Source organism: Artemia franciscana, chromosome 20 (genome assembly GCF_032884065.1).
Source record: "Artemia franciscana chromosome 20, ASM3288406v1, whole genome shotgun sequence".
Taxonomy (NCBI): domain Eukaryota; kingdom Metazoa; phylum Arthropoda; class Branchiopoda; order Anostraca; family Artemiidae; genus Artemia; species Artemia franciscana.
The window spans coordinates 10,120,698-10,144,314 of record NC_088882.1 but is presented as its reverse complement, the minus strand read 5'-3'; the positions used below and the strand labels follow the sequence as shown (position 1 = coordinate 10,144,314).

At 33.3% G+C, this 23,617-nt stretch overlaps 1 protein-coding gene across 2 annotated transcripts in view; it reads right to left on the bottom strand.

The window, feature by feature from the left end:
• Positions 1-674: 674 nt before the first annotated feature.
• Positions 675-23,617, bottom strand: part of LOC136039740 (septin-2-like) — a 249,200-nt gene continuing 226,257 nt past the window's right edge. For both annotated transcript variants that reach the window (XM_065723579.1, XM_065723578.1), the window contains exons 4-9: positions 23,037-23,230; positions 18,879-18,990; positions 16,029-16,221; positions 13,218-13,345; positions 9,670-9,843; positions 675-4,290 (exon numbers count right to left, since the gene is read on the bottom strand). In XM_065723579.1, the coding sequence (XP_065579651.1) occupies positions 4,105-4,290; positions 9,670-9,843; positions 13,218-13,345; positions 16,029-16,221; positions 18,879-18,990; positions 23,037-23,230 (987 nt within the window). In that variant the 3' untranslated portion in view covers positions 675-4,104. The remainder of the gene's footprint in view (positions 4,291-9,669; positions 9,844-13,217; positions 13,346-16,028; positions 16,222-18,878; positions 18,991-23,036; positions 23,231-23,617) is intronic.

Below are 23,617 nucleotides of genomic sequence, written 5' to 3'. Positions count from 1 at the left end.
TTTTCAGGATGTTCCCCGTATTTCCCCAAGAGTCTTGACTTCTGCCCTAGGAATGACGCATGGACGGATATTAGATTCTCGTCATTCCTTTGGTGAAATCTCTCAAAAAGTTAATTATTTTTGTTACATGTTAACGTTTGTTTAACGTCGAACGTTACTTTATAGGAGGATTTAGTAGAACCTAGTTTTTTTTCGGGGGTGATTCAGAAAAACTACGTAAACGCCTGTACCATCCTCACCAAAAAGCATGAATTTTAAAGAAATAAGGTTTTAAAGTTCATTTTGAAAATAATTACAGATTTAAAAATGTGGTTCCAATATTTCACGCCTTCTCAATAATTTCCTTGGCTCGGTCAAGGGAAACAGAGGAAAATTTTTCGACCAATCATGAATTAATTGCAGTCATGGGATACCAGCTAATTGAAAAATGAAGAAGAATGATATGGGCTAATACAGTTTGGAAGGTTTTTCGACATAACTATTTTAAGAAAACGTTGTCACAGGTAAAAGTTTCGTCTCTAAATAGAAGCAATTTAGACGAAAATTAATCCAAGCATTGGGTATCACGGTAGCCCAATCAAAATGGAATAGGGCTAATTTGTAAAGTTTGACCTAACTATTTGAAACGCATCATATATAACAATATACCTAATTAAAAATATCATCCGCTATGATTCTTTATACTGGATTTATTGATAGATATGTCAATCCAACTGAAAGAAATGGCACAAAAATGGACAGTCACAGATATTCTAAACTCTCGAAGGTAGAAAAATGCAAAATACAAAACAAAAAGCAGCAGACATAAAATTACTTTGTCTAAATCCGCAGTTGTCAACTCAGGGACAGTGTTGCCACTTCTAGTGATGGACTTCGAGTTTCGGGTTCCTCTTTTCTAAGATTTATATTGATTTTTGGATACTTTTTTTTTCTGGACATTTCCATATTTACTTTTACATTTGGGATTTTAAGTATCATATGAAATCCATAAAAAGCTGTTACAGCAGAAACTTTTCGAAAGGGTAGAAATTAAGTTTATACTAAAAGAAGAAAAAAACGGACCAGGTTCATATTTTCTGTTACATTTTTTCTACCTCAGCGATTTTTAAACCATCAATTTAGTTTTTTTTTTATTTCTCTGCTCAGTAACAACGATGTTTGAAGCTAACACCCCAAATGGAAAGGAGGTATTTTAATTTTTAAAAAGGCACGACCTGTGTTGTTTAAGCATAGTAAACATTGATTATGCTATAATGGTTTACCTTATAGCGTAAATAAATTTTTTCAATTTGACGCTAGATGGGTTATCGTCCTAACTTAGAGATAAAGACCCTCAAAACTATCTTGATCTCAGTTTGAGGTTTCCAATGGCCATAAAAAAGAGAAGATTTAAACAAATTTCAACTAAAGTTCATAGATCACATTTCTTGGGTAAAATTCGTGCGGCAAACATATTGTGTTTAATTATAGCACTCAGGTTGCGGCACTAGGCATGTGCGCTGTTATCAGCACACTAATCAGCACAATTGTTGATATTTATTCAATTCATGACTTGCACACTTTTTTTTAGCAACTTAATGATTCTGCATACCAGATTTTTCAACAATGAAGCTAAAATCAAAATCTGTCGATTTTTCAAGAATACCCATGTGTGGATAGGAAATGGCCCAAAAACATGACAAAAAAGAATCGACAAACACGTTAGGAACCACGAATTTAGACACTAAGGTTCATAACTATTATTGGACGCAAAATTCAACACAGGTGGAAGCAAATTGGAAGTATTAGGCTTTGATGGACCAAGTGATAATTGATGCGCCCCCTCTATATAATACAACCTTCCTCTTAAATAATACAATAATACAATCCTTCCTCAAAAAAAAAAAAAAAAAAAAAAAAAAAAAACTTTTGAAAACCCAGGGAGAAGAAAATGGTGGAGTTCATAGAAATTGGCGACTAAGACTGTTTTTAGACAAACTCTTATCGAGCTTGCAATTAGACCAAGAACAATTTATAGATGTGGCAAGCTGAAGGGCTGACCGTACCTAGCTGAGAAGTGCTTCTTTATCTCTTTATTCATCAAGAATTAACCTCGTGACAGTAATTAAATATAGGCCATAAGTAACTTGTAAGAGTGGAAACTAGCACAAGTGTCAAACGAAAAAAAAACACAGATGCCATCTAGGGTTTGTAGTTTCTTAGCGTTATAATAAGGTAAAAGTAGCTCAGTCAGTGTATTAATAAGTATTTGATTCTAATTATCTACACACGCACACACAAAAAAAAAAAAGCGAAGTTTTTAAAATTGCTAAGAAAACGGCAAACGCTAGTTGGCAGTAGATGATTTTTTGCAACACCAGCCCCAGTTTCCAATCGTATAATTTACCAATATTCTTTGACTCGAATTTTTCTCAGTAAATGATTTAAAAATGCTTAAAAAATAGGAAATGTTCCCTTTTATCAATGATTTTCAAACAATTTTCAACGGATTTGTCAATCGTTCGGTAAGAAAAAAATAATTCCGCAGGTGGATAAAGCTGAATGTTAGCTATCAAGTAACACCAAAAATTGTATTTTAAACGAATCAAAACCGTTGAAAAATTTCCATCAAACCAAACAAAAAAAAAGGAAGAAAAAACGTTGAAAAATATCAATTTACAGAAAAATACCAGACCGAAGCTTGCACAGGGATCACAAACCATAAAAACTTAAAAGCTACGGATATACTTTACAAAAACAAAATAGAAGTCTTATCATACCCTGAAAACAGAATATATCAATACTTTATGTATATTAATAATGACGCGTCTAATATATAGAATAACTACCCATATTTGCTTAATTTAATGTCATTTATCTATGTTTTTAACAATAACTAGATGTTGTAAGGGTTTCGAATCCAGAAAATGACTGCTTCAATACATACATTTTAGCTTAAAAAAATATCATAATTGACAGTTTTCTTACACCAGAATAGCGTGCGTTGAACCTGACGTTATGGTTTTCAAACGTCCAGAACTTGAAGTTATTTTGGTCTGAACAGGACAAAATAACGTCGAAAACTTGACGCTATTTTACTCAAACGTGAAATATGAGGAAAAAACTTGCTTTTAGTGTCACAAAATTTGGACAGTGGCATAATAGAACATTAAAAAAAAAACACACAAATAGAAAATACATATACGTTTCAGGTCCTCGCAAACATGATGGAAAGACTAATAATCCCATAGCTTTTCTGGTATGAAAATTTTTCTAATTCTATCAAAATTGAAATTTTAGATTTTAACATTAAAATTAATTTTAATAAAAATTTTAATGTAAATTTTAAAAAAAAAGTTGAAAATTTTCATATTGCAAATTATAATTTAAACTTGCAAATATTAGTGCTTAAAATTTTTAAAACTTTTAATTATCACGAATCGTTGGGAATTTTACGAAAACTGGCTGCTTTCAGATACCACGAGCTAATAGCATGCCACATACCGTGGCATGATATTGCCATCGTGGCCAATACCACGAGCTGTTAATGATAAACAACAAAGTTCAGAAACCTCTATAATACCAGACGACCAAGGGAAAATCAGTTATGATACATTAAGGGGATGCAGTCCTAGAATTTGTACACCCCTAATCGGTAGAAAAATTAAAGAAAAATAACTTTCAGTGCATATTTTTAGACTTTGGATCGAGAAAAAACTGTTTCATTGAATAATATTAAAAGAAAAATAAGAATCTCACGACCAAGAAAACAGAGTCCAATAATGCAATAATGAGACAGTGGTGTCAATTCACAAAAATTAGGGGGAAGAGGCATAAATAGATTTTCAAAATTTGGGCCGGGGTATTTATTTTTTCTTTTAATTTTTCCAAAGACAATACCCCAAAAAAAATGATGCTTTCAAAATCTAGGGGGCCAATGCTCCCCCTGCTCCCAAATTGACGCAACTAAAACGCGACACAGTTATGTAGTCGGGGGTTTCTTAATGATTACAAAAAGAAAGAAAAAAGCGGAAGAGAGAGCCAAAGGTCTCAAACCAAAATTTGCATAAGAAGAGACTAGTTGTACGCCAAGTAAATTATTTCACTCCAACACTGATGAAGGCTTCACTTCTTTTTCCCTTTGAGAGTGAGAGTATGATGACCTGGTAGAGAACTACTAGATGAAGATTGGCATTGTCGCTTTCGCCGAAGAAATTCTGCTTGTTCTTCTTCGAGTTGTCTTTTTGCTTCCTCGTATCTTCTTTTCTCTTCAGCGTGATCTTTTTTAAGCCGCTCATATCTGCTATTCAGCTACAAAAAAACAAATTTTTAACATTTAGTTTCTTCCGGGTTTTTAACACCTCAATTTATGTGCTCCACCTGAAAATGTACATGGCAACCCCTGCATATTGGCTCATAAAATAATTCCACTGTTTTCAGTAGACTTTGGATCGAGAAAAAACTGTTTCATTGAATAATATTAAAAGAAAAATTCGTTGTCTCCTGCTATGCATTTGTAAAATAAAAACATTCTTTCCAGTAATAAGAAGCTCTGACTTTCACTCACTTTCATCTTACTTATCACTTTCATCTTATTTAGCTTCTATTTGTCTTCGTAAAAATGGGCAAAAAAGAACAGTTCTTGTCATAAACACAAAATCAGGATAGCAGTCATATCCTAAACCTGTTATTTGGTCCTAATTAACATTCATTCAATAAAACTGAACCTTTGTAGCATTTCAAGTCATGATATTGGTCAAATGAATTTCGATTAAATACTTAATATATAGAGATGGTTAGGTATTTAATATAATGTGTTCTGGGTGGCCTGCTTTCCATAATTCTCTGTTGTATTTTCCATTACTTTGTTACTAAATAATTATATTTCCATCAGATTTTGGTATATTTCATTATTATCAGATTTGGTATATCACTTCTTGAGCGTGGCCGGGATAATGGACAAGTACCTTTTTTGAGAGGCAAAGGGAGAGGGTTGGTAAAAGAAATTTATTTTTCAGGAAAGTGTAAGAATTTTCACAAATATTACATTATTCAATTAACTCATATTGGCTCATAAAATAATTCTACTGTTTTCATAGTAAATGTAGTGTAGTGTTTTCACTACACTACTGTAGTGTAGTGAAAATATATTCATCATTGACGACAATCAATTCATTTTTGCTATTTTAAAGTGACGCTTATTTTCTTCCCTATTTATCCATTTCAATTTAATTTCATCTAAAATTATACAAATTTATAATTGTATAAGAAGGTAATTGTATAAGATTGTATAAGAAGGTCATAGTAAGAAGGACGTTTGGTGCCCTGTGGTGCTACCCACTTCAATTGAAAACCTTGCACACACAGGGGATGTAATATTGAAACTGTAGGTAAATTGAAAAGACAGCACTTTACTTAACATTTAATAAAACATTAAAAAAAAAATTTAGTTTAAACTGTCCTATCGTTAGCTTTTTGAACTGCTGACACGATGAGGTGACTTCGGACATTTATGAAACATGAATAATTTGAGCTTAGTATTAAAAGACGGAAGATAAAAATCTACAAAAATTTCCAATCAAGCATCAACACATTCTCTTCCGTTTCAGCCAAGAACAGAAGCCACAACCAACCCAAAATTTCTGTCCGAACCAACCCCACCCTCCCCTACAGAGCTAAAAGATGTTAAATTTAGTTTTTCTTTTTGAGCAGCTAGACCAAATTTGAGCTGATTTCTCTGTTCTGATAGAAAAGTTTTTTCAAAGCAATATTCAAGGAATAAACTTCGGATCAGAACTCATACACATTCTTAAATTACACATATACATAGTACATTGATTAAACATTAAATTAAATCAGTCACAACTTTATGAATTAAAAATAAAACATTTAAGTGAGAATGAAGTTCTAGATTGTCTTAGTGTATTTGTTGCGTTTTTTTTCTTTATCAAGCTTTGTTTCTTTCTTCTATATTACTTATGGCTTTTCATTCACGTTGGTTTTATTTTAATATTTGGTTTTTCTCCATAGTATTCTTTTTGGCTCTTTTCCTCGCATTTTTCAAACTTAGTTTTTCTCTTTTCTTAGACTTCCATTAAATGCTCAATTCTCCCTTGTTCCCTAATTAACTGCACATTTAATATAAATATGAACACGTTACACTTCGTTGAAATCAAAATCGTCATCAAACGATATTTAACAATCTTCTTTCGCGTTATAATCAAGTATCAATTATCTTCTTTAATCCAAACACAGAAATAGACAGGCTGTGTCTTTAGACGACAAGACTTTGAATTAAAACAATATTTTTTTTAAAATAATATCTACTCGTTTTAACAAATTTGATAATTTTAATTGTATTCAAAAGAGGATTGACAATGTGGCAAATATAAGGACCTCCTGGCATAAATCAAACTCTCAAACATGACATTACACAGCAAAAAAAAAGAAAGAAAAAAAAACTTGAAAGGGAAAAAGGATTTCATATTTAGACTCAGCAACACAAATGCAGTTGGAACCGCACCGCAGCCATTTAGTAGAAACGTGTGTATTTTACGCACTTTTGTGATCAAAATCCAGTCCATGACAATTCTTTCTGTAACATGAAGAATCCAGGGTGGATCCTAGGATCAAGCAGGGACGATCCTATATGTTCCTGAATATCTGAGCACTTCAAATTATCAAATAAAGTTTTTTTTATCCCCCCCCCACAAATATATATATATATATATATATATATATATATATATATATATATATATATATATATATATATATATATATATATATATATATATATATATATATATATATATATATATATATATATATATATATACGTATGTGCCATCGCTTGAGGATTTAAAACCACATTTATTTACTAAGTTTTATGATGATTTTATCAAGTTTAGCTGTTAAATTTGTCAAGCAGAAATAGCCAAGCAATGCCACTGTTTGAATTCCGCCTTGTATCATTGATAAAGATGTTCTCTTATATTTTTCTAAGAAAGTTGCCTCTTTTGAGCATCAGGCATTCTATTTCAGATAGGTATTTTAGATATCTATCTAAAAAAGAATATTAATAGTTCAAGCTATTATCTGTAAATTGTGGGCATTTTTGAATATTTCTGATAAAAATCCTTGAAATCCTTGTCCGTGAGGACAGGGGTTCGGGTCCTGGTGTCACTGGTTAGTTTATATGGAATGGGGTCAGTAGCGTAACTCTGTAAGCTCAGCCAGAGTCGATCCAGCTCTAAATGGGTACCTGGAGGAATCTAGGGATGGTAAACAGGAAGCGTATGCGAAAGCGCAAGATGGCTAGCGTCCAGCCCCCCACTATACTTCCTGGGTGAAAAGCCATCAGACGGAGATCAGCGTCACCAGTAAGGACTAAGTCCAGTACTGTATTCTTTACTTAAATAGTTTTCTTCTTAATGGGCCAATTACAAAACCTAGACTGTTTTGATCTGACTAAAGAATCTGACATTGCACATTTTGTTGTAACCTGTTATCTAGTAAAAATGAATAAGTGACAGAGCTATATGATTACGACTGGTACGTCCAAATCCTTATTCAGAGGGGTAGGGGGTTCGACCCCCCCCCCCCCAAGTGTTTATCTGACTCGTAAAAACATGACAAAACGAAATTAAATAAAAAATTAATTCGTTTTAAAGTTTTTTGAGCCCCCCTCCTTGAAAAAATCCTTTGTATCCCCCCTCACTTGCCCCACTCAAAAAAAAATCGAGGATACGAATTGGGAACGACTGATTGAAAGCGAAATTCTCAAAAGTTTTCCTAGAAAAGTTACCTATATTAAACACCAGGTATTACACCGCATACAGGTTTTGTTCAATAGAATCAGAGTTAATAAAAAGCACGGTAAGAAGAGCTGAAAGAGAACATTCATTTATGGCTTTCCAAACGGAAAGGCAACAAGTCCCATTTTCCTACAGTAAGTATCAGCCATTCGTTCTCAGAAGAAATTCGTATCAGCACACTTCGTTTTCAGAAGAAAGTTAAGACGGTAACCTAAGTGATAAGCCACTTTGGACCTGGATATGTTTTAAATACTAATATCCGAAAAAAAAGGATATTACAAGTTATGTCCGATTTACCTGCTGGGCTAGCTAAAGACTAATCTCTAGGCATAATCAGTACCTATCAAACATAATTTATATCTATGAATTTACATCTAGCTAAACACACGTATGAACGTCGCTTTGCTGGTAATTTCCAAACTTTCTTTCTAGAGGTCAGACGTTAGAAGTGAATCATTTTCTTTTCTTTCTTTTTGAGCTGATAGATATATTGAGAGAAACTTTGGAATTCTATTTTACCTGTTGAACCTGTTTTTTCTAAGTTTCTAACTTGTGTGCTTTCTACTACCTATTGAATGCATTTTTGTTCTCTTAATTCTGTCACTATGAATCCTATGATCTGAATTTCTAGCCCACAATTATTGAGAAACGGTTAGAATTCTTAATAAGACAGTGGGAAAAACCAACAGCGCTATTGTAGAAAAAAAAAGAAAAAAAAAGAAATATTGATTATTCCGGCTAACACTCGATAGCCGTATCAAAAACAGAAAACAGAAAAAGCTTTAAAAACCAAATGGAAAAAACGAGAAAAAGAGACAAATATTACAAAGTAAATAAAAACGAAAGAAAACTCACAATTAAACAAATTCAAATACGGCTTTTCTTTTTGTCTTCTTTATATAGTTTGTGGCTTTTTTATACCTTTTAAACCTTTTTTTTCAGTTGATAAAGGCTTCCAAATGTGAAGCCGATATGTTTAGACTTTTATTATTATTCAACAATAAAAAATCGACTGGCTATCTTACAATTTTCATTCGCCAGTATTATGACCCTCTTTAAAGTAAACAAATGAAAAAAAGTTTTTTGTGCAGAATTACATGGTACTTTAATCGAATCCATTTCGACTCTTAACAAGGGCACTAGAACTTTCGGTAACCAACTAAACTAGCCCTCTAAGTTTCAAAGACCACCCCTTCTAACATAGAAGCCACATCGTTCTTTATCAAAGCACCCCTGAACTGGGCCGTTTCAACTTGTTTTATTTCTTCTTTACTGTATTACTAAAAGTTTACCTGTTTCTCTGTGGGGAAAGCATTAAAATATGAACTAAGGAGGTGTGAAGTGGAGGCAATGGATAAAATTGCTGGGGATCTGGAAAATGCATTGATTGCCAAAGATTATCCTTTTTGGCCATCCGTCTTGGGGCTAAACGGAAAGCAGGTCGTCCTCGTCTGGGGTGGGAGGATGTCATAAATAAAGATTTAAAGGAAATAGGAACTTCCTGGCAGGGTGTAAAGAGGGAGGCCTTCAATAGTTGGGTCGGAGGAGGAGCGTGCGTAGCTCTGTTGGCCTCAGGCCGTTTGTTACTGCGGTGAGTTATTAGTAGTAGTAGTTAAATGTTTCTCAATATTCTCATTTAGTTTTGATTTTTGGCCACATCAGCCCTTGTTGGTTAAAAGTTATGATTACTAGACATTGAGGCGATATACACACGCATGAACGCGTGTGTCGTTTGTCTCTGTTTCTAACGTCTTTTATTTGTAGACAGCAGCATTGAGTGTTGTGGAAATTTCAATATTCCAGGCTCTTGGAAATCCCCGCAATCTTACTAGAAGTTCATATTAGTTTTTGGTTTATTTCGAAATCGTCTTACCTCTTTCTCTGATTCTTTTAATTCTGCCTCCTTTTCTTTGACCCTTTGCACAAATTGTTGCCTCATTTCCTCTTCCCTTTGGGCCATTTCCTGTTGTATCATCTGTCTTTTCTGTTCGTAAGTTTGTTGAAAACTCACCGGTTTATTATCGGAGTCTACATCGCTAAATCCCATCTAGAAGTAGAAATTATTATCTAAATTATTTTACTAAACATCAATGGGAGGAGTGAGTGGAAAAACGTTGGCATAAAGTTAGTGGAAAGCGTGAAGATAATGTAAACATTTATGATACATTTTTATCTTGTATAGATTACAGATTTTTATCTTAGATAGATTGACAAATCTGTATTTTAATATTGTTCTTTCATTTACGAGAATAAAAGTAAAATACTAACGGTTGACCCTCATTCTCAATACATTCTACCCAGGGTAATATCCGGCATTTTTACTCGGAAGAGGGGTTGGGGAGTACAAGATGAAGTTTTCCTCGGCGTTGGATTTACCAAAAGAATGAAAAAGATAAGATTTACCTCCCACGGGATTAGTCTAACGGTCTCAAATAAGGATCTTTTTTTATTTCTGTTTTTAACACCAATTTACGAATCGGAGAAATAATTTTAGATTTTTGGAAGAAAAATTTCTTTTTACTTGCATTTTCACGACCTATTTACGAGTTAGTTTAATATCTCAGTGGAAGAGAGGGGGGGATCGAACCGGGTAGTCTCCCCCTCCTGGATACGGTCCCACCTCTGCTTCTTTTGCTCAGATCAGTGATCCGGTTTGTATCACTTCTAGTCTTATTACTTGTTTAAGCCTATCCACTGCATATGAACCTAAATCGACTTGTTTGGCTCTTATCAGGCATCTGGCAGAAATACCCACCGTATTTTATGGGTCCCTTGTTAGGATTAAACTGTTGTTTAAGCTTTTGTTTTGTTTTGTTTTGTTTTTTTACTTTTGCGCCTCTATAGAGTTTTTGTTATACAACGCATTCTTTCGTTATCTCCTTTATGGCCCATTCTATTAAAACATCGACCTAGAAGAGACCTCTTCTTTCTTGTCATTGTAAGTATTGTAATTACCTTGTTTATCTTCCACCTTGGGCCAGTCATTACAAAGCAACAGCAAAAAAAAGAGCAATTGATGGTAAGACTGTAAAAGCTCACATATTATAGAAGTCGGATGCTTGATAATATTTTTATAAAGAGGGATCGTTATTTTCATACTCATTTTCCGAGCTGTGGCCCTCCTGTCTTGTCGATTGACCGTCAAAAAGACCAAGATCTCACTAGCAGTATCTCCCCGAGGACTAGCTATCATCGAGAGCTGGTGGCAGTTCCAGCCATTTACCTTCAGAATTTCGCTTACGATGGTAAATAAAGCCACGAATTACTATGGGGATATTACAATGGCTGTTCCAGCCATTTACCTTCAGAATTTCGCTTACGATGGTAAGTAAAGCCACGAATTACTATGGGGATATTACAATGGCTGTTCCAGCCATTTACCTTCAGAATTTCGCTTACGATGGTAAGTAAAGCCACGAATTACTATGGGGATATTACAATGGCTGTTCCAGCCATTTACCTTCAGAATTTCGCTTACGATGGTAAGTAAAGCCACGAATTACTATGGGGATATTACAATGGCTGTTCCAGCCATTTACCTTCAGAATTTCGCTTACGATGGTAAGTAAAGCCACGAATTACTATGGGGATATTACAATGGCTGTTCCAGCCATTTACCTTCAGAATTTCGCTTACGATGGTAAGTAAAGCCACGAATTACTATGGGGATGGAATTTTATCGTGGCTTTTAATTTTAACTCAATAGATTTTGCTTCCACTCACCAGACTAGAAGCAAAAATAGGTGTAAATACTTCCGTGCTTCCAAATTGAAAGCTAGAAACATTTCCTTTCAAATTTTGTGTATACAAATCAATTCATGGTTATATATTTTTTGTTTTTACTAAAATTATAGTAAATTATAGCAGAAATGGTTCAAAGATAGAACACACCCAGGGGTAGGGGGATGTGTCTATGTAATATATTCTCCCTTGGTGGAACTTCGACCGTCAGATAGTTATTATTTTCTAAAAGAAATTAAAGAGATAAATTGGTCCCTCAACCTGAGTAAGGTTGGGTCCTTATAGTTTCGCCAATACTACTGACCGGTGTTCTAATCATTATTATAACAGGTTCAAAACCCCATTGTTGAAATCATATTTTAGCATGCAAACCTTCCCTCAACACCTCTTTGCCAACCTCCCCCTCCCCAAGAGGCTATATGCCTGATAATTCCTGTAAAAAAATCGCATTAAAAAGTTGGCTAAGTAAGCTAAATTAAAGAATAAAGTATTGGGAAACATTAAGTTTGAAAAAAGAATTATATTTTTTTAGTGCACTTCCTCTATAAGCAATTATAATATTTTAAATTGGCCTCAGTAAATATGAAGCCATTTTTTTCTAGTGCCGTGCCCCACCACTCCGAAAAATTAACCATTCCCTCTGAAAACAATTTTTTATACGTTCCTATATATATGTCTAATGAAATTACATTTAATTTTATGTTTTTTCACTTAGTTTCTCACTACTTTTTCACTTTTATGTTTTTATGTTTTTTCACTTTTTTCACAAGTTTTGTGTCAAATTCACGAATTAAAATAAAGCTAAATTAGAGTAGAAGTAATCCCATTCGTTTCATTAAAAAAAAAAAAATAAAAGAAGAAAAAAAGAACCTACATAATTTCCGCCAAGACAAGCAATCTCATTTAAGCATTGTAGTCATAGATCTTGGCCTATGCAAATATAAAGGATTAACTAATTTAATTCTCTGGCTGTTCTTTATTTAACCTTCGTCCTTGTTCCCCCAAAAAACTCAGTTCCCCTCCAAAACAAATTCTAACTGACGTTGCTGATATTTGCTAAAACAATATTGTAGTAAAAGTTAGGATAAATTAGCTTGATAAAACACCATTAGCAACACCATTGCTAATTTAGCAATGGTGTTTAATTTAGCAATGGTAAATGGCAATTTACCATTGCTAATTTAGCAAATTTAGCTAAATTGCTAATTAGATAAATTAGCAACACCATTCATTTTGAAAGAAAATTTAAATTTCTTCAATCAATATTTGTGTGTTAAATTGTCTTTTAACACCGATAATCTCCGATGTTGACTTAAGTAATTATGAAGTCATTTTCTTCTAATATGTGCCCCCCTCCCCCCAGAAAAAACACTGCATCCCCCCCTAAGACAAATTCTCATTGAAGCTCCTGTTGCTTAGCGTTACCACATTGAAGCTAAAAGATTAGGTCATTTTATCAATTAAATAGTGAATTTATTAGGTCAAATTTAACCTTTCCTTTTTTTAAAAAGTTTTTCCTTTCTCTAAAAATAAGCATTTTCATAGAAAAGCGAAAACGGAACAAACCGCAATTTTTTTCCGCCAATACCAACACTGTTTTTAAGAACTTAACCTTGACTAATAGTAAACCTTGACTTGACTTATGGAATTGAATTATTAGTAAACAAAGAGCTTAATTACCTGTTCCATTCTATGCCTTCTATAGACTTCGTAATGCTTAATGTGGGTCGTTTCTCTCAGGTCCTCCATGTTGGTTCGAACCAGCATTTCCCTGAGTTTATTGAAATCGCAGTGAGCCTCATTCTCGACTAAAAAAAAAACAACTAATATAAAAAAAGTATTGACAAAATAAGACATATCAATTAATATATTAACACAACATTAAAACAATAAAAAAAACATATAATAACAAAATTTAAGATAAGTGAAAATTTACGTGTTAGTATATCTAAAAACGATCCTTTATTTATTGTCCATTGTTTTTCTACCTTTTGCTATTTAATTTCGGCAATTTAATTGCTTGTGATTGTTCTTACGGCACAAAACACAGGTACGGCCTTACGAGTGCGACCACTTCGTAGTATGGCTAAAATTGGTTTGGTCGCATTTCGGACGCTAGTTTCAAGTGTATGATAATAACATCAAAGCAAGGGCTAAAAAAGAACCGTTAAATATATAATTATATTTGCGGAATATGAGAAAGTTCAAATTTAAAGAGCAAATTCAAGCTTTTCATTATAATCCACTTCTTCCTCAGAAGTTTCACTGTGAATTGCGAAAAAGACAAATTCAATCATTTTCCGTAATATTTTATATGATCTATAATATTTTATTATGATATAATGTCAATTTTTTTCATTTTAATCCATTTATTCTTGAGAAGTTTCACTGCGAATTCTGAACATGGAAAATTCGTTATTTTATTGTTCTTTAAGCATGAAGAAATTAACCTCGAGAGATATCCAATGCGTATGAATGCGCACACGGCAAAATCATTTCGTTTCAAAACTACAAAAAGAGTTTTTATTTCGTTTAGATTCCATAGTCTGTTGTTTGCTAAATTGCTAAATTGTTTGCCAATTACCGTCAAACTGAACTTTTGTTAATATAATAAAAGTATTTATTCTTGCAAGGGGGCATTATAGCGAACACTTCACACTATAGTACTGATGGGTAGGTAAACCTTTTCATCATTCTATTTCTTTGGCTTATTAAATAATCTTGATGAAATATTGAAGAAATTATGTCCAAAAAGCAATGATGTACCCCGGAGCTTTAATAGGAGCAAAAATGGAAATATGGTTGACAAGAATTTACTTCTAAATAGGTTCTGAGACAACACTGGCTATATGTCACATACGAAGAAAAGAAGAAAATAATAACTGAGGGAAAAGAGAAAGCGAACTAAAAGGGTTTTAATAAAAAGTTTTCTTTTATTGTATAGTATACACGTTTTAACCTTGTTGTGGCACAGTGGATCGATGCTTAGCTTGGAAATGCGGGGCCCGGGGTTAAATCCCCACCGCAGCAAGATTGGGTGACAAGCTTGTTACTTGTTCCTGTAAAAAAGACCCCGTAACTGAAACGTCGATTGAACACTGTGCACCAGCAATGGCTCTCGAAGATCTTGATCCTATTTTTTTATACACCGTTTGTTAGCATTGAAGACAGCTTAGAGGTCTTTGCCAAAATAAATACTTTGTATTTGCTATTCAAATGCTGACCATTCTCGTTTTGTATTAACGTTAATTTTATCGTAAGTAATATACCTTCGGTGAAAAAAATTCACAGAATAGAAAAGAACTGGAGAGTTGTCAAGAGCGTGTCCCTGCTGAATGTGATGAAAAAAAGAAACCTTTGTATGTACCAAAAACTTATAACAGCGTTTCAGACTTCTAGAATCAAAACCATGCAAAGTTGTAAAATTCAGAATTTTTCCTCAAGTTTTATCTTGAATGAATAACTTGTAAGTTCTATTTTTAAGCCTTGTCTTACGTTATTTTTTTTTCGTACGTAATATGCCTTCAGCGAATAATTTGTAAGTTCTATTGTTATCCCTTGTCTTACGTTAGTCTTTTTCGTACGTAATATGCCTTCAGCGAAAACTTTCACACTCAAAAATAGGCATGAGCCGGACAGGTGTCTACAGCTTACCCGTGCTGAATGTGATGAAAAAGTGAAACCTTTGTATGTACCAAAGACTTATAACAGCGTTTCAGACTTCTGGTATCAAAACCATACAAGGCTGTAAAATGCAGAAATTTTCCTCAAGTTTTTTCTTGAATGAATAATTTGTAAGTTCTATCTTTATCCCTTGTCTTACGTTATTTCTTTTTCGTACGTAATATACCTTCAGCAAAAAATTTCACACCCAAAAATAGACACGAACTTGACAGTTGTAAAAAGCGTGCCCGTACTGAATGTGATGAAAAAGTGAAACCTTTTTACAGCGTTATAACAGCGAAAAATTTCACCTTAAAAATAGGCATGAACCGAACGGGTGTCTAAAGCGTGCCCGTGCTGAATATGATGAAAACATGAGACATTCGTATGTACCAAAGACTTAAAACAGTATTTCAGACTTTTTGTATCAAAATCATGCAAATCTATAAAATACGGAATTTTTCCTCAATTTTTTTTTATCCCTTTACATATTTTTTTATTTCGTGCTTGAAATTCATTAAGTTTTTTACAACAGAGCTCCGTTTTCTAACAGAATTTGACTAAATTGTTAGTATAGGAGCATAAATTTTTAGTAAAAGTATTTCGTGTCCTTGTTAGGGGTTCACACAATAGAAAAAGGCGGTGCCTTCTTTTTACGACTCCACAGTGACCCACGCCCCAATGGAAAGGGTTACTGCCCCTAGGAAAGATCCATCTAGTGCAGTATTTTAGGACCTCTTTAGACCACATAAACAAAATAAAGGAGCTAAGAACAATTTTACTAATAATTATATTTTCACGATAAGTAACAAATAAGAGACAAAATACCTTGCACTGTCCCCCACGGGTACTGTCTTGCTCGCATCATTTTATTTCCAACGCGGACGAAATCCGTGCTTCCACAAACAGCGAAGGGGACTAAATTATTCATAGAAGAGTTGACATCAGCAACAGTTTCATCATCAGTTGGGAAACGGTAGATTCTTACCCCATTTGATACCAATTCATTCATTATCTTTGCCTGCGGAATCGGATAATTAATGATGATTATTTAACATACCTGTAACTGAGTCTCTCAGAACCCATTTTGGGGTAGGTCCAAAACTATGAAAAACAAAACCTCTGGGGAAATTGGGTGAAAAATATGGGAAACTATGAAAAAAAATATATTGAAAACTCGATATTAAAGGAGGTATGCACCCGATGGCTTTGTCACTCTGCCAGGTCGCTTTATTCATAAATCTGAAACCAAATTATTCATAAAATCGCTGACCTAAGCGATTCAACAACCTCAATATCAGCTGGAAAACAATAAATTTCAGCCTGATTTACTACTACGCAAACAGTAGTAATCAGCCTAATTAATTCAGTATTTTTGCCTGCGAAATTGAATAATATCAGATGATTATTTAACATACCTGTAACTGAGTCTCTCAAAATCCATTTGGGGTAGGTCTAAAACTATGGAAAATAAAACCTCTGGGGAAATTGTATGGAAAATATGGGAAACTGAAAACTCGAGACTAAAAGAGGCATATGCCCGATGGCTTTGTCACTGCCAGGTGGCTTTGTTCATAAATTTGAAACCAAGCTATTCATAAAATTGCTGACCTCAGCAACAACCTCATCATCAGCTGGAAACCAGTAAATATCAGCCTGAGTTGCTACTAGACAAACGGTAATAATCAGCCTAACTAATTCATTATTTTTGCCTGCAGAAGCAAGAGTTTTATATGATTTATCAATGGCTGTAACAATGAATTTCAGAAACAAAATTATGCAGGTTCAATTTTTTAAATTTGTTTAGCTTGCGTAGACTACAGGGCAGGAAAGGGGCTAATTCCCTCTTAAATATTTTGTGGTGACTCACCCAACATAAAAAATTTAAAAGATACAAGAAAATACCCATAAACAAATTCAAACAAAATAAAAATAAATGCTGGTCAAAAATAACATTTGTTTTTCTTAAATAAGACATAACGTAAGATATTGATCTAAAAAAATTATTCTGTTCCAGTGAGCTTTACACTATTTACTTTACGTTTAAGAAATATTTACATTAACTCTTTGTACACGATTTAAAAAATTGATTTATTTTTTTTTTTAATCACGAAACAAATGTAGATGAAAAATATTTTATGAAATAACTTGTCTATTTTTGTAAAAATATGTTTTAACTGTCCTTAGTGCAAAAAGAATAGACAAGTAAATAAAAGTAGTAAAAGTAAGGGTGTCCTGCACCCATAGTGTCAAGTGGATACCCCCTTTATTGAGTGTTTCCTACCTATTAGAGTATTCATTGAAATCTTCAAGCTACATCATTCTCAGTGTTGTCAACTGGGGGAGGGACATATACACAAGAAAGAATGTTTTTACAGGTTAGACTGCAGATCTACACTTCTTCAACCCCTTCACTACTCATCTCACGGCTCACTACTTTTCTAACCACTCATTTTGCTTACAGGCAGTTCCATTTATTCCAAGTTTTGGCATAAACTCTCCATGCGAAAAAATACTTTTATAGTTTTAATTAAAAATCTTGACTTTTTCAACCAGACATATGTGTAGTATATGTAGTATGTATGTATGTGTAGTATATATATATATATATATATATATATATATATATATATATATATATATATATATATATATATATATATATATGTAGTATGTATATATGTAGTATAGTATATATATGTTGTGTAGTATATGTATATACATACATATATGTTGACTGATATAGTATCCGTCTGACTGTATATATAACATACCTGTGCTAGCATTAACTCATCATTAACACTGGTTAATAAAAAAAATAACTTATATTACTATTTAGATGAATCTCTAGTCATGCTCGAGTTACCCTTTTCATTTTATGCATTAAAATATCTGACTAAAACTCCTAGTTCTATACTCACAGGCGGTGATTCATAAACTCTTTGTTTTGGATGTTAGCTTGTAAGACTTTAAGCAGTTTAACAGCTTGAGTTGACCTGGTTTATGCAGGGCTGAGAGCAAATTATGCTAAAATCTATCACATAAAGAATCTTACACTCAAATTACAAACTCTTAATCCTTAGAAGGGTATTTTTCATTTTGTTTTGGTGCTTGCTGTCTCTGCTAACTTATTTAATGGAACTCCTTACTTTAATTGAGTACTTAATTATTCATTAAGCACCAACAAGAATTTATACAAAAAAAAATTATGAGGTAAAAGCATCGGGTTAGTGTTTGCGCTCTTTTGAAACTTTGTAATGTTGTTTCCATAGGAAGAAGAAAAATTAAAAGAAGCTTTCTTAATTTAAAACAGAAAATAGTAATTTAAAATATGCCAAATTTATTAATATTCCAGCAATCTACAAGTATTTCGCGGATATTCTAATCACTAAATCCCAAATCTCAATTAAGAAAACTGATTATTAAATCCTAGAAAGCAATTAAAATTTCCAAAAATTGCACTTTTATATGTACTTCTATTTCAAAAATACAGAAATCTTGTAATACGCAAACAAACATAACTATTTCCAAACAGACATTTTTTCCAAAAAATATCAGAAAAATGACTGAGATACTTATTAGGTGTTAAGCCATTACATTATCGACATTTTTTATATTCAATTTGTGGCAAAAGGGTGTAAAAACTCTTTTAAATAGAACAAAGGGGCACTAACTTACCTTGAACTTTTCCAATTCAGGCTTGGAAATTGTGTCAGCTTTGGCAATGATGGGTATAATGTTAACCTTGGAATCCAGTTTCTTCATGCAAACCAGGTCAATTGACTTCAAACTAAAAAGTAACAAGATACTCATTTTGAGTAACTATTATACAGCATACTTGGGTTATTTTACAATTTATTATTTTTTTATTCTTTTTTTTGTTGTTGAGGTGAACATATTTGTAAGAACAGAATGTGTATGTGTTACCGATTAGACAATTAAATCGTTATAATCTCATTTTATATAATTGTTAATTAACCGCTGCACCCGGCCAATCATGTGAGCGTATACATGGGTAACTGAAGCCAATATTTTTTCACAGCATTTTTACAATCAGAAGTTCAATTGGTTTTGGATCATCAACATTAATACAATCTGTTTTGTATCACGACAGGGGCGGGGGGATCAAATTGAAACTTTACAGAATTTATTTTTTAGTGGAGGGAAGATAAGGGAGACTTATAATTTTATGCTTTGGGTGAGGGCGCAAGGTGTTTTTCTTCGGTCCTCACAAAGAGTTCACTACGGTTTGTTTTTCCGGTCAAACGACAGGCTTTTCGGCTGAGTAAACCACAAAAAAAAAAAAACAAAAAAAAAAAAAAAAAAAAAAAAAAAAACCAAGAAACAGCTTTATTATGCTGGTCGAAGGACAGGCTTTTCGGCTGTGTAAACCACAAAAAAAAGAGATGGCTTATTATGCTGGTCGAACAACGGGCTTTTTGGTTGATTTACTTTTCGTCTTTTCGGCTGAGTAAACCACAAAATGAACAAAATGCTGGTCGAATGACAGGCTTTTCGGCTGAGTAAACCACAAAGAGAAAAAAAAAAAAAAAAAACAAGAGATAGCTTTATTATGCTGGTCGAGCAACAGGCTTTTCGGCTGAGTAAACCACAAAAAGAAAACAAAAGCAAGAAATAGCTTTATTATGCTGGTCGAACGACAGGCTTTTCGGCTGAATAAACCACAAAAAAAAAAAAACAAGAGATGGCTTATTATGCTGGTCGAACAACGGGCTTTTCGGTTGATTTACTTTTCGTCTTTTCGGCTGAGTAAACCACAAAATGAACAAAATGCTGGTCAAACGACAGGCTTTTCGGCTGAGTAAACCACAAAGAGAAAAAAAAAAAAGAGATAGCTTTATTATGCTGGTCGAGCAACAGGCTTTTCGGCTGAGTAAACCACAAAAAGAAAAACAAGAGATAGCTTTATTATGCTGGTGAAACGACAGGCTTTTCGGCTGAGTAAACCACAAAAAGAAAAAAAGAGATAGTTAAGATATATGCTCCCTCTGAAACAATTAATTCTGCAACAATCCAGTAGCTGTAACTTGCATCGAAAAGACAAAGTAATTATATTATTGGATTCATCTGTCTCACGTCCAGGTATGAACATAGTTGCAAAGCTACCAGTAGCAGGATTCGACAGAATTCCAAAAGTTGCTAATACTTTAGCAACACAACTTGTGTTTTGACAGCTTTTCTTTGAGCAAAAAGCATTTTTAATGTAAAAATTGTATCAAACAGTTCGTGGTAACGAACTGTAGTAAGGAGCGACCCTTCTCAATAGTAACCTAAACTCTAAAAAATGGAATTTTGGTACCAATAGCTACATCAAAAGAATTGCATTTTAATGCTGATTTTAAATATATGTTTCAGACAAAATCCACCAAATTTAAAAACTGCGAAGTAGCATTGCCAATTTGCTATCCCACTTTTGCCACAACTACTCACATCTATTCATTGACCAAGCCAGAGTTACAATATTGCTGACAAAATCTACCAAATTTGAAAACTGCGAAGTAGCATTGCCAATTTGCTATCCCACTTTTGCCACAACTACTCACATCTATTCATTGACCAAGCCAGAATTACATATATTGCTGACAAAATCTACCAAATTAGAAAAATGCGAAGTAGCATTGCCAATTTGCTATCCCACTTTTGCCACAAATACTCACATCTATTCATTGACCAAGCCAGAGTTACAATATTGCTGACAAAATCTACCAAATTTGAAAACTGCGAAGTAGCATTGCCAATTTGCTATCCCACTTTGCCATGACTACTCACATCTATTCACTGACCAAGCCAGAATTACAATATTGCTGACAAAATCTACCAAATTTGAAAACTGCGAAGTAGCATTGCCAATTTGCTATCCCACTTTTGCCACAACTACTCACATCTATTCATTGACCAAGCCAGAATTACAATATTGCTGACAAAATCTACCAAATTTGAAAACTGCGAAGTAGCATTGCCAATTTGCTATCCCACTTTTGCCATGACTACTCACATCTATTCATTGACCAAGCCAGATTTACAATATTGCTGACAAAATCTACCAAATTTGAAAACTGCGAAGTAGCATTGCCAATTTGCTATCCCACTTTTGCCATGACTACTCACATCTATTCATTGACCAAGCCAGAATTACAATATTGCTGACACATTTTATAAGTGAAGTCTCTAAATTTTCTTAAGAATAAAAATTCTTTTTTAACGATTTTAAACAAATTCTGAGCGTATTTTTATTAATAAAAGTCCAGTATACCAGACTTCAAAAATTTATTTCGGTAGATTGATAGAAATGAATTTCAGCTATGGAGTCACATTCAAATTATTTTTTTATACTAAAACCCTAGAAAAGCAGAAAAACAACATACCGAAGTTTGCACAGGGAACCTAAACCTTAAGAAATGTTGGAAAATCAACCCAAAGGAATAGAAGATACTTGTGAAAATGAAGTAAGAAATGAAATGTGTAAGAGTTGCAATTGAACCATAGGCTTAGATCTTTTAGGTAAGATGTACAGCCATTTAATTGAATTGCTGAATAACTGTGTTGATCATTTGGAAAATATAAAAAAAAATAGAAGAAAAGTTATTTTAAGACTTAGAATGAGGAAAAAAAAGATACATTCAAAATTAACAGTAACAGTGTGAAGGAATAAATGAAGTTGAAAATGAACGCACACTAACCTAAACATGAACTATGAGCATGTGTTTAGCAACTCCTTTGTATTTTTAGTGTTTATTTATCCTGTGTAAATGTTTTTCATGTCAGGTTTGTGCAGTCGTATTGTTTTAATGTCTCAATGAAAAATGAAAATGTCGCTATCATTGCAACAGAATTTTCGTTTAGCAAAATGTTTTTGGTAAGTCTAAAGAGAGTCAACAAATAAGTACTGAAAACTCAGGCTTAAAAGCTGTGTCTATTTTGTATTGATTAACATAATGAGAACGTATTTGACATAATTGAACGTAATTAACGTAAATGACATGTAATTGACAAAAATGATACATAATTAACTTCAAAGAAATGATACGTAAATTTGATTTACAGCGGTGGTATTTACTAAAAGGCCTCAATTTCCAGTAATAAATATTCCACAACCTTTATTTAATTTATGTATTTTGAATTTTATTACAGTTAACAAAACTAATATTATGATAAAAATTAAAGGCTTATGGGATGTCAATTGACAGCATTGAGGGACTTGGGAGCAATAAAAGCGATTATTGTAAAAATAGAAAACTCATTTCTGTTTTGCTCTTTCAGAAAGCATAAAATGGCTTTTAGAAAAACAGTTGAAAAACAAAAGAAAATTCTAGCAAAGAAATAAAAAAACATGTCCAAAAAATCAATTTTTTTTTTCTTTTTTTAAATCCTAAGTGAAATTTTCTGAAATATAGTGTTTCATAAAGTGTTGAAATATCTAAAATTTTCAAAATTAAAGTTCTAAAAATCTCAAAATTACTGGAGAAGGTGAGAAGACAGGTCTTGTACGACTTAATTCACTTGTAGTGATGGTTTTACTGAAGGAGAGCCAACAATTGACAGGATCTGGGTTACGCACACATACACAAACCGCTGTTTTTAACTGCATATTGACTAATCGTTATATTTACGGACTAAAGCTTGGAATCTACAGCAAATAAGTAGATAAATATTTTTTTTTAATAGAGATATATTTTTAATGTTTTACAAGAGACACTTCTGGATAACTAATAACAATAAAGATAGTTCATTTATGACAAAAAGTTATGGGAAGAAGGAAAAAAGTTGTTTTTTCTGCAAAATTTAGCATAAAAACCCTTTCAAAATTTAACTTACCCATGGCCAGTTGGGCAGATAAAATATAGGCAGGCATGAATTCTAGTATCATGATACGTGGCAATGTTTCGCTTAATTTTCAACTCCTCCTGAAGATAGACTTCAAACTGGGCATCAATATAATCAACAATGGCTTTGAAACTGTCATCTTTATTTACTTGGTCACCATAGCCAATTGTATCAACCAGTGTCAACTAAAAATAAATGTCAAACTGAGGCTTGAGTTTTATTTTAAATTTCGACATCCATTCAAAACATCATCCATAGGGTGGAACTACTTTCCTGAGAAGGAGGTGTGAAGTAAGTCCTACAGAGAAGTCGAAGAGAGGCGTACTTAGCGCTCCCCAAGAAGGACTTATCCAAGCCCAAGAGCCTGGGTCAAACACGTGTGCTTTGTAAAGTTACGCGACATGTATTATATGCTAAATCCCCACAAGAATCCCAGCCCAGTGCCTTGGAACGATGTAACAAGGTCAAACAAAAGGACACTGACATCTGTGCAACTGCTTCAGGCTTCACGTTCTATCGTGAACGATAGAACGTCGTATTCACGTCGTATCATAAAGGAATAAAAACAGAAA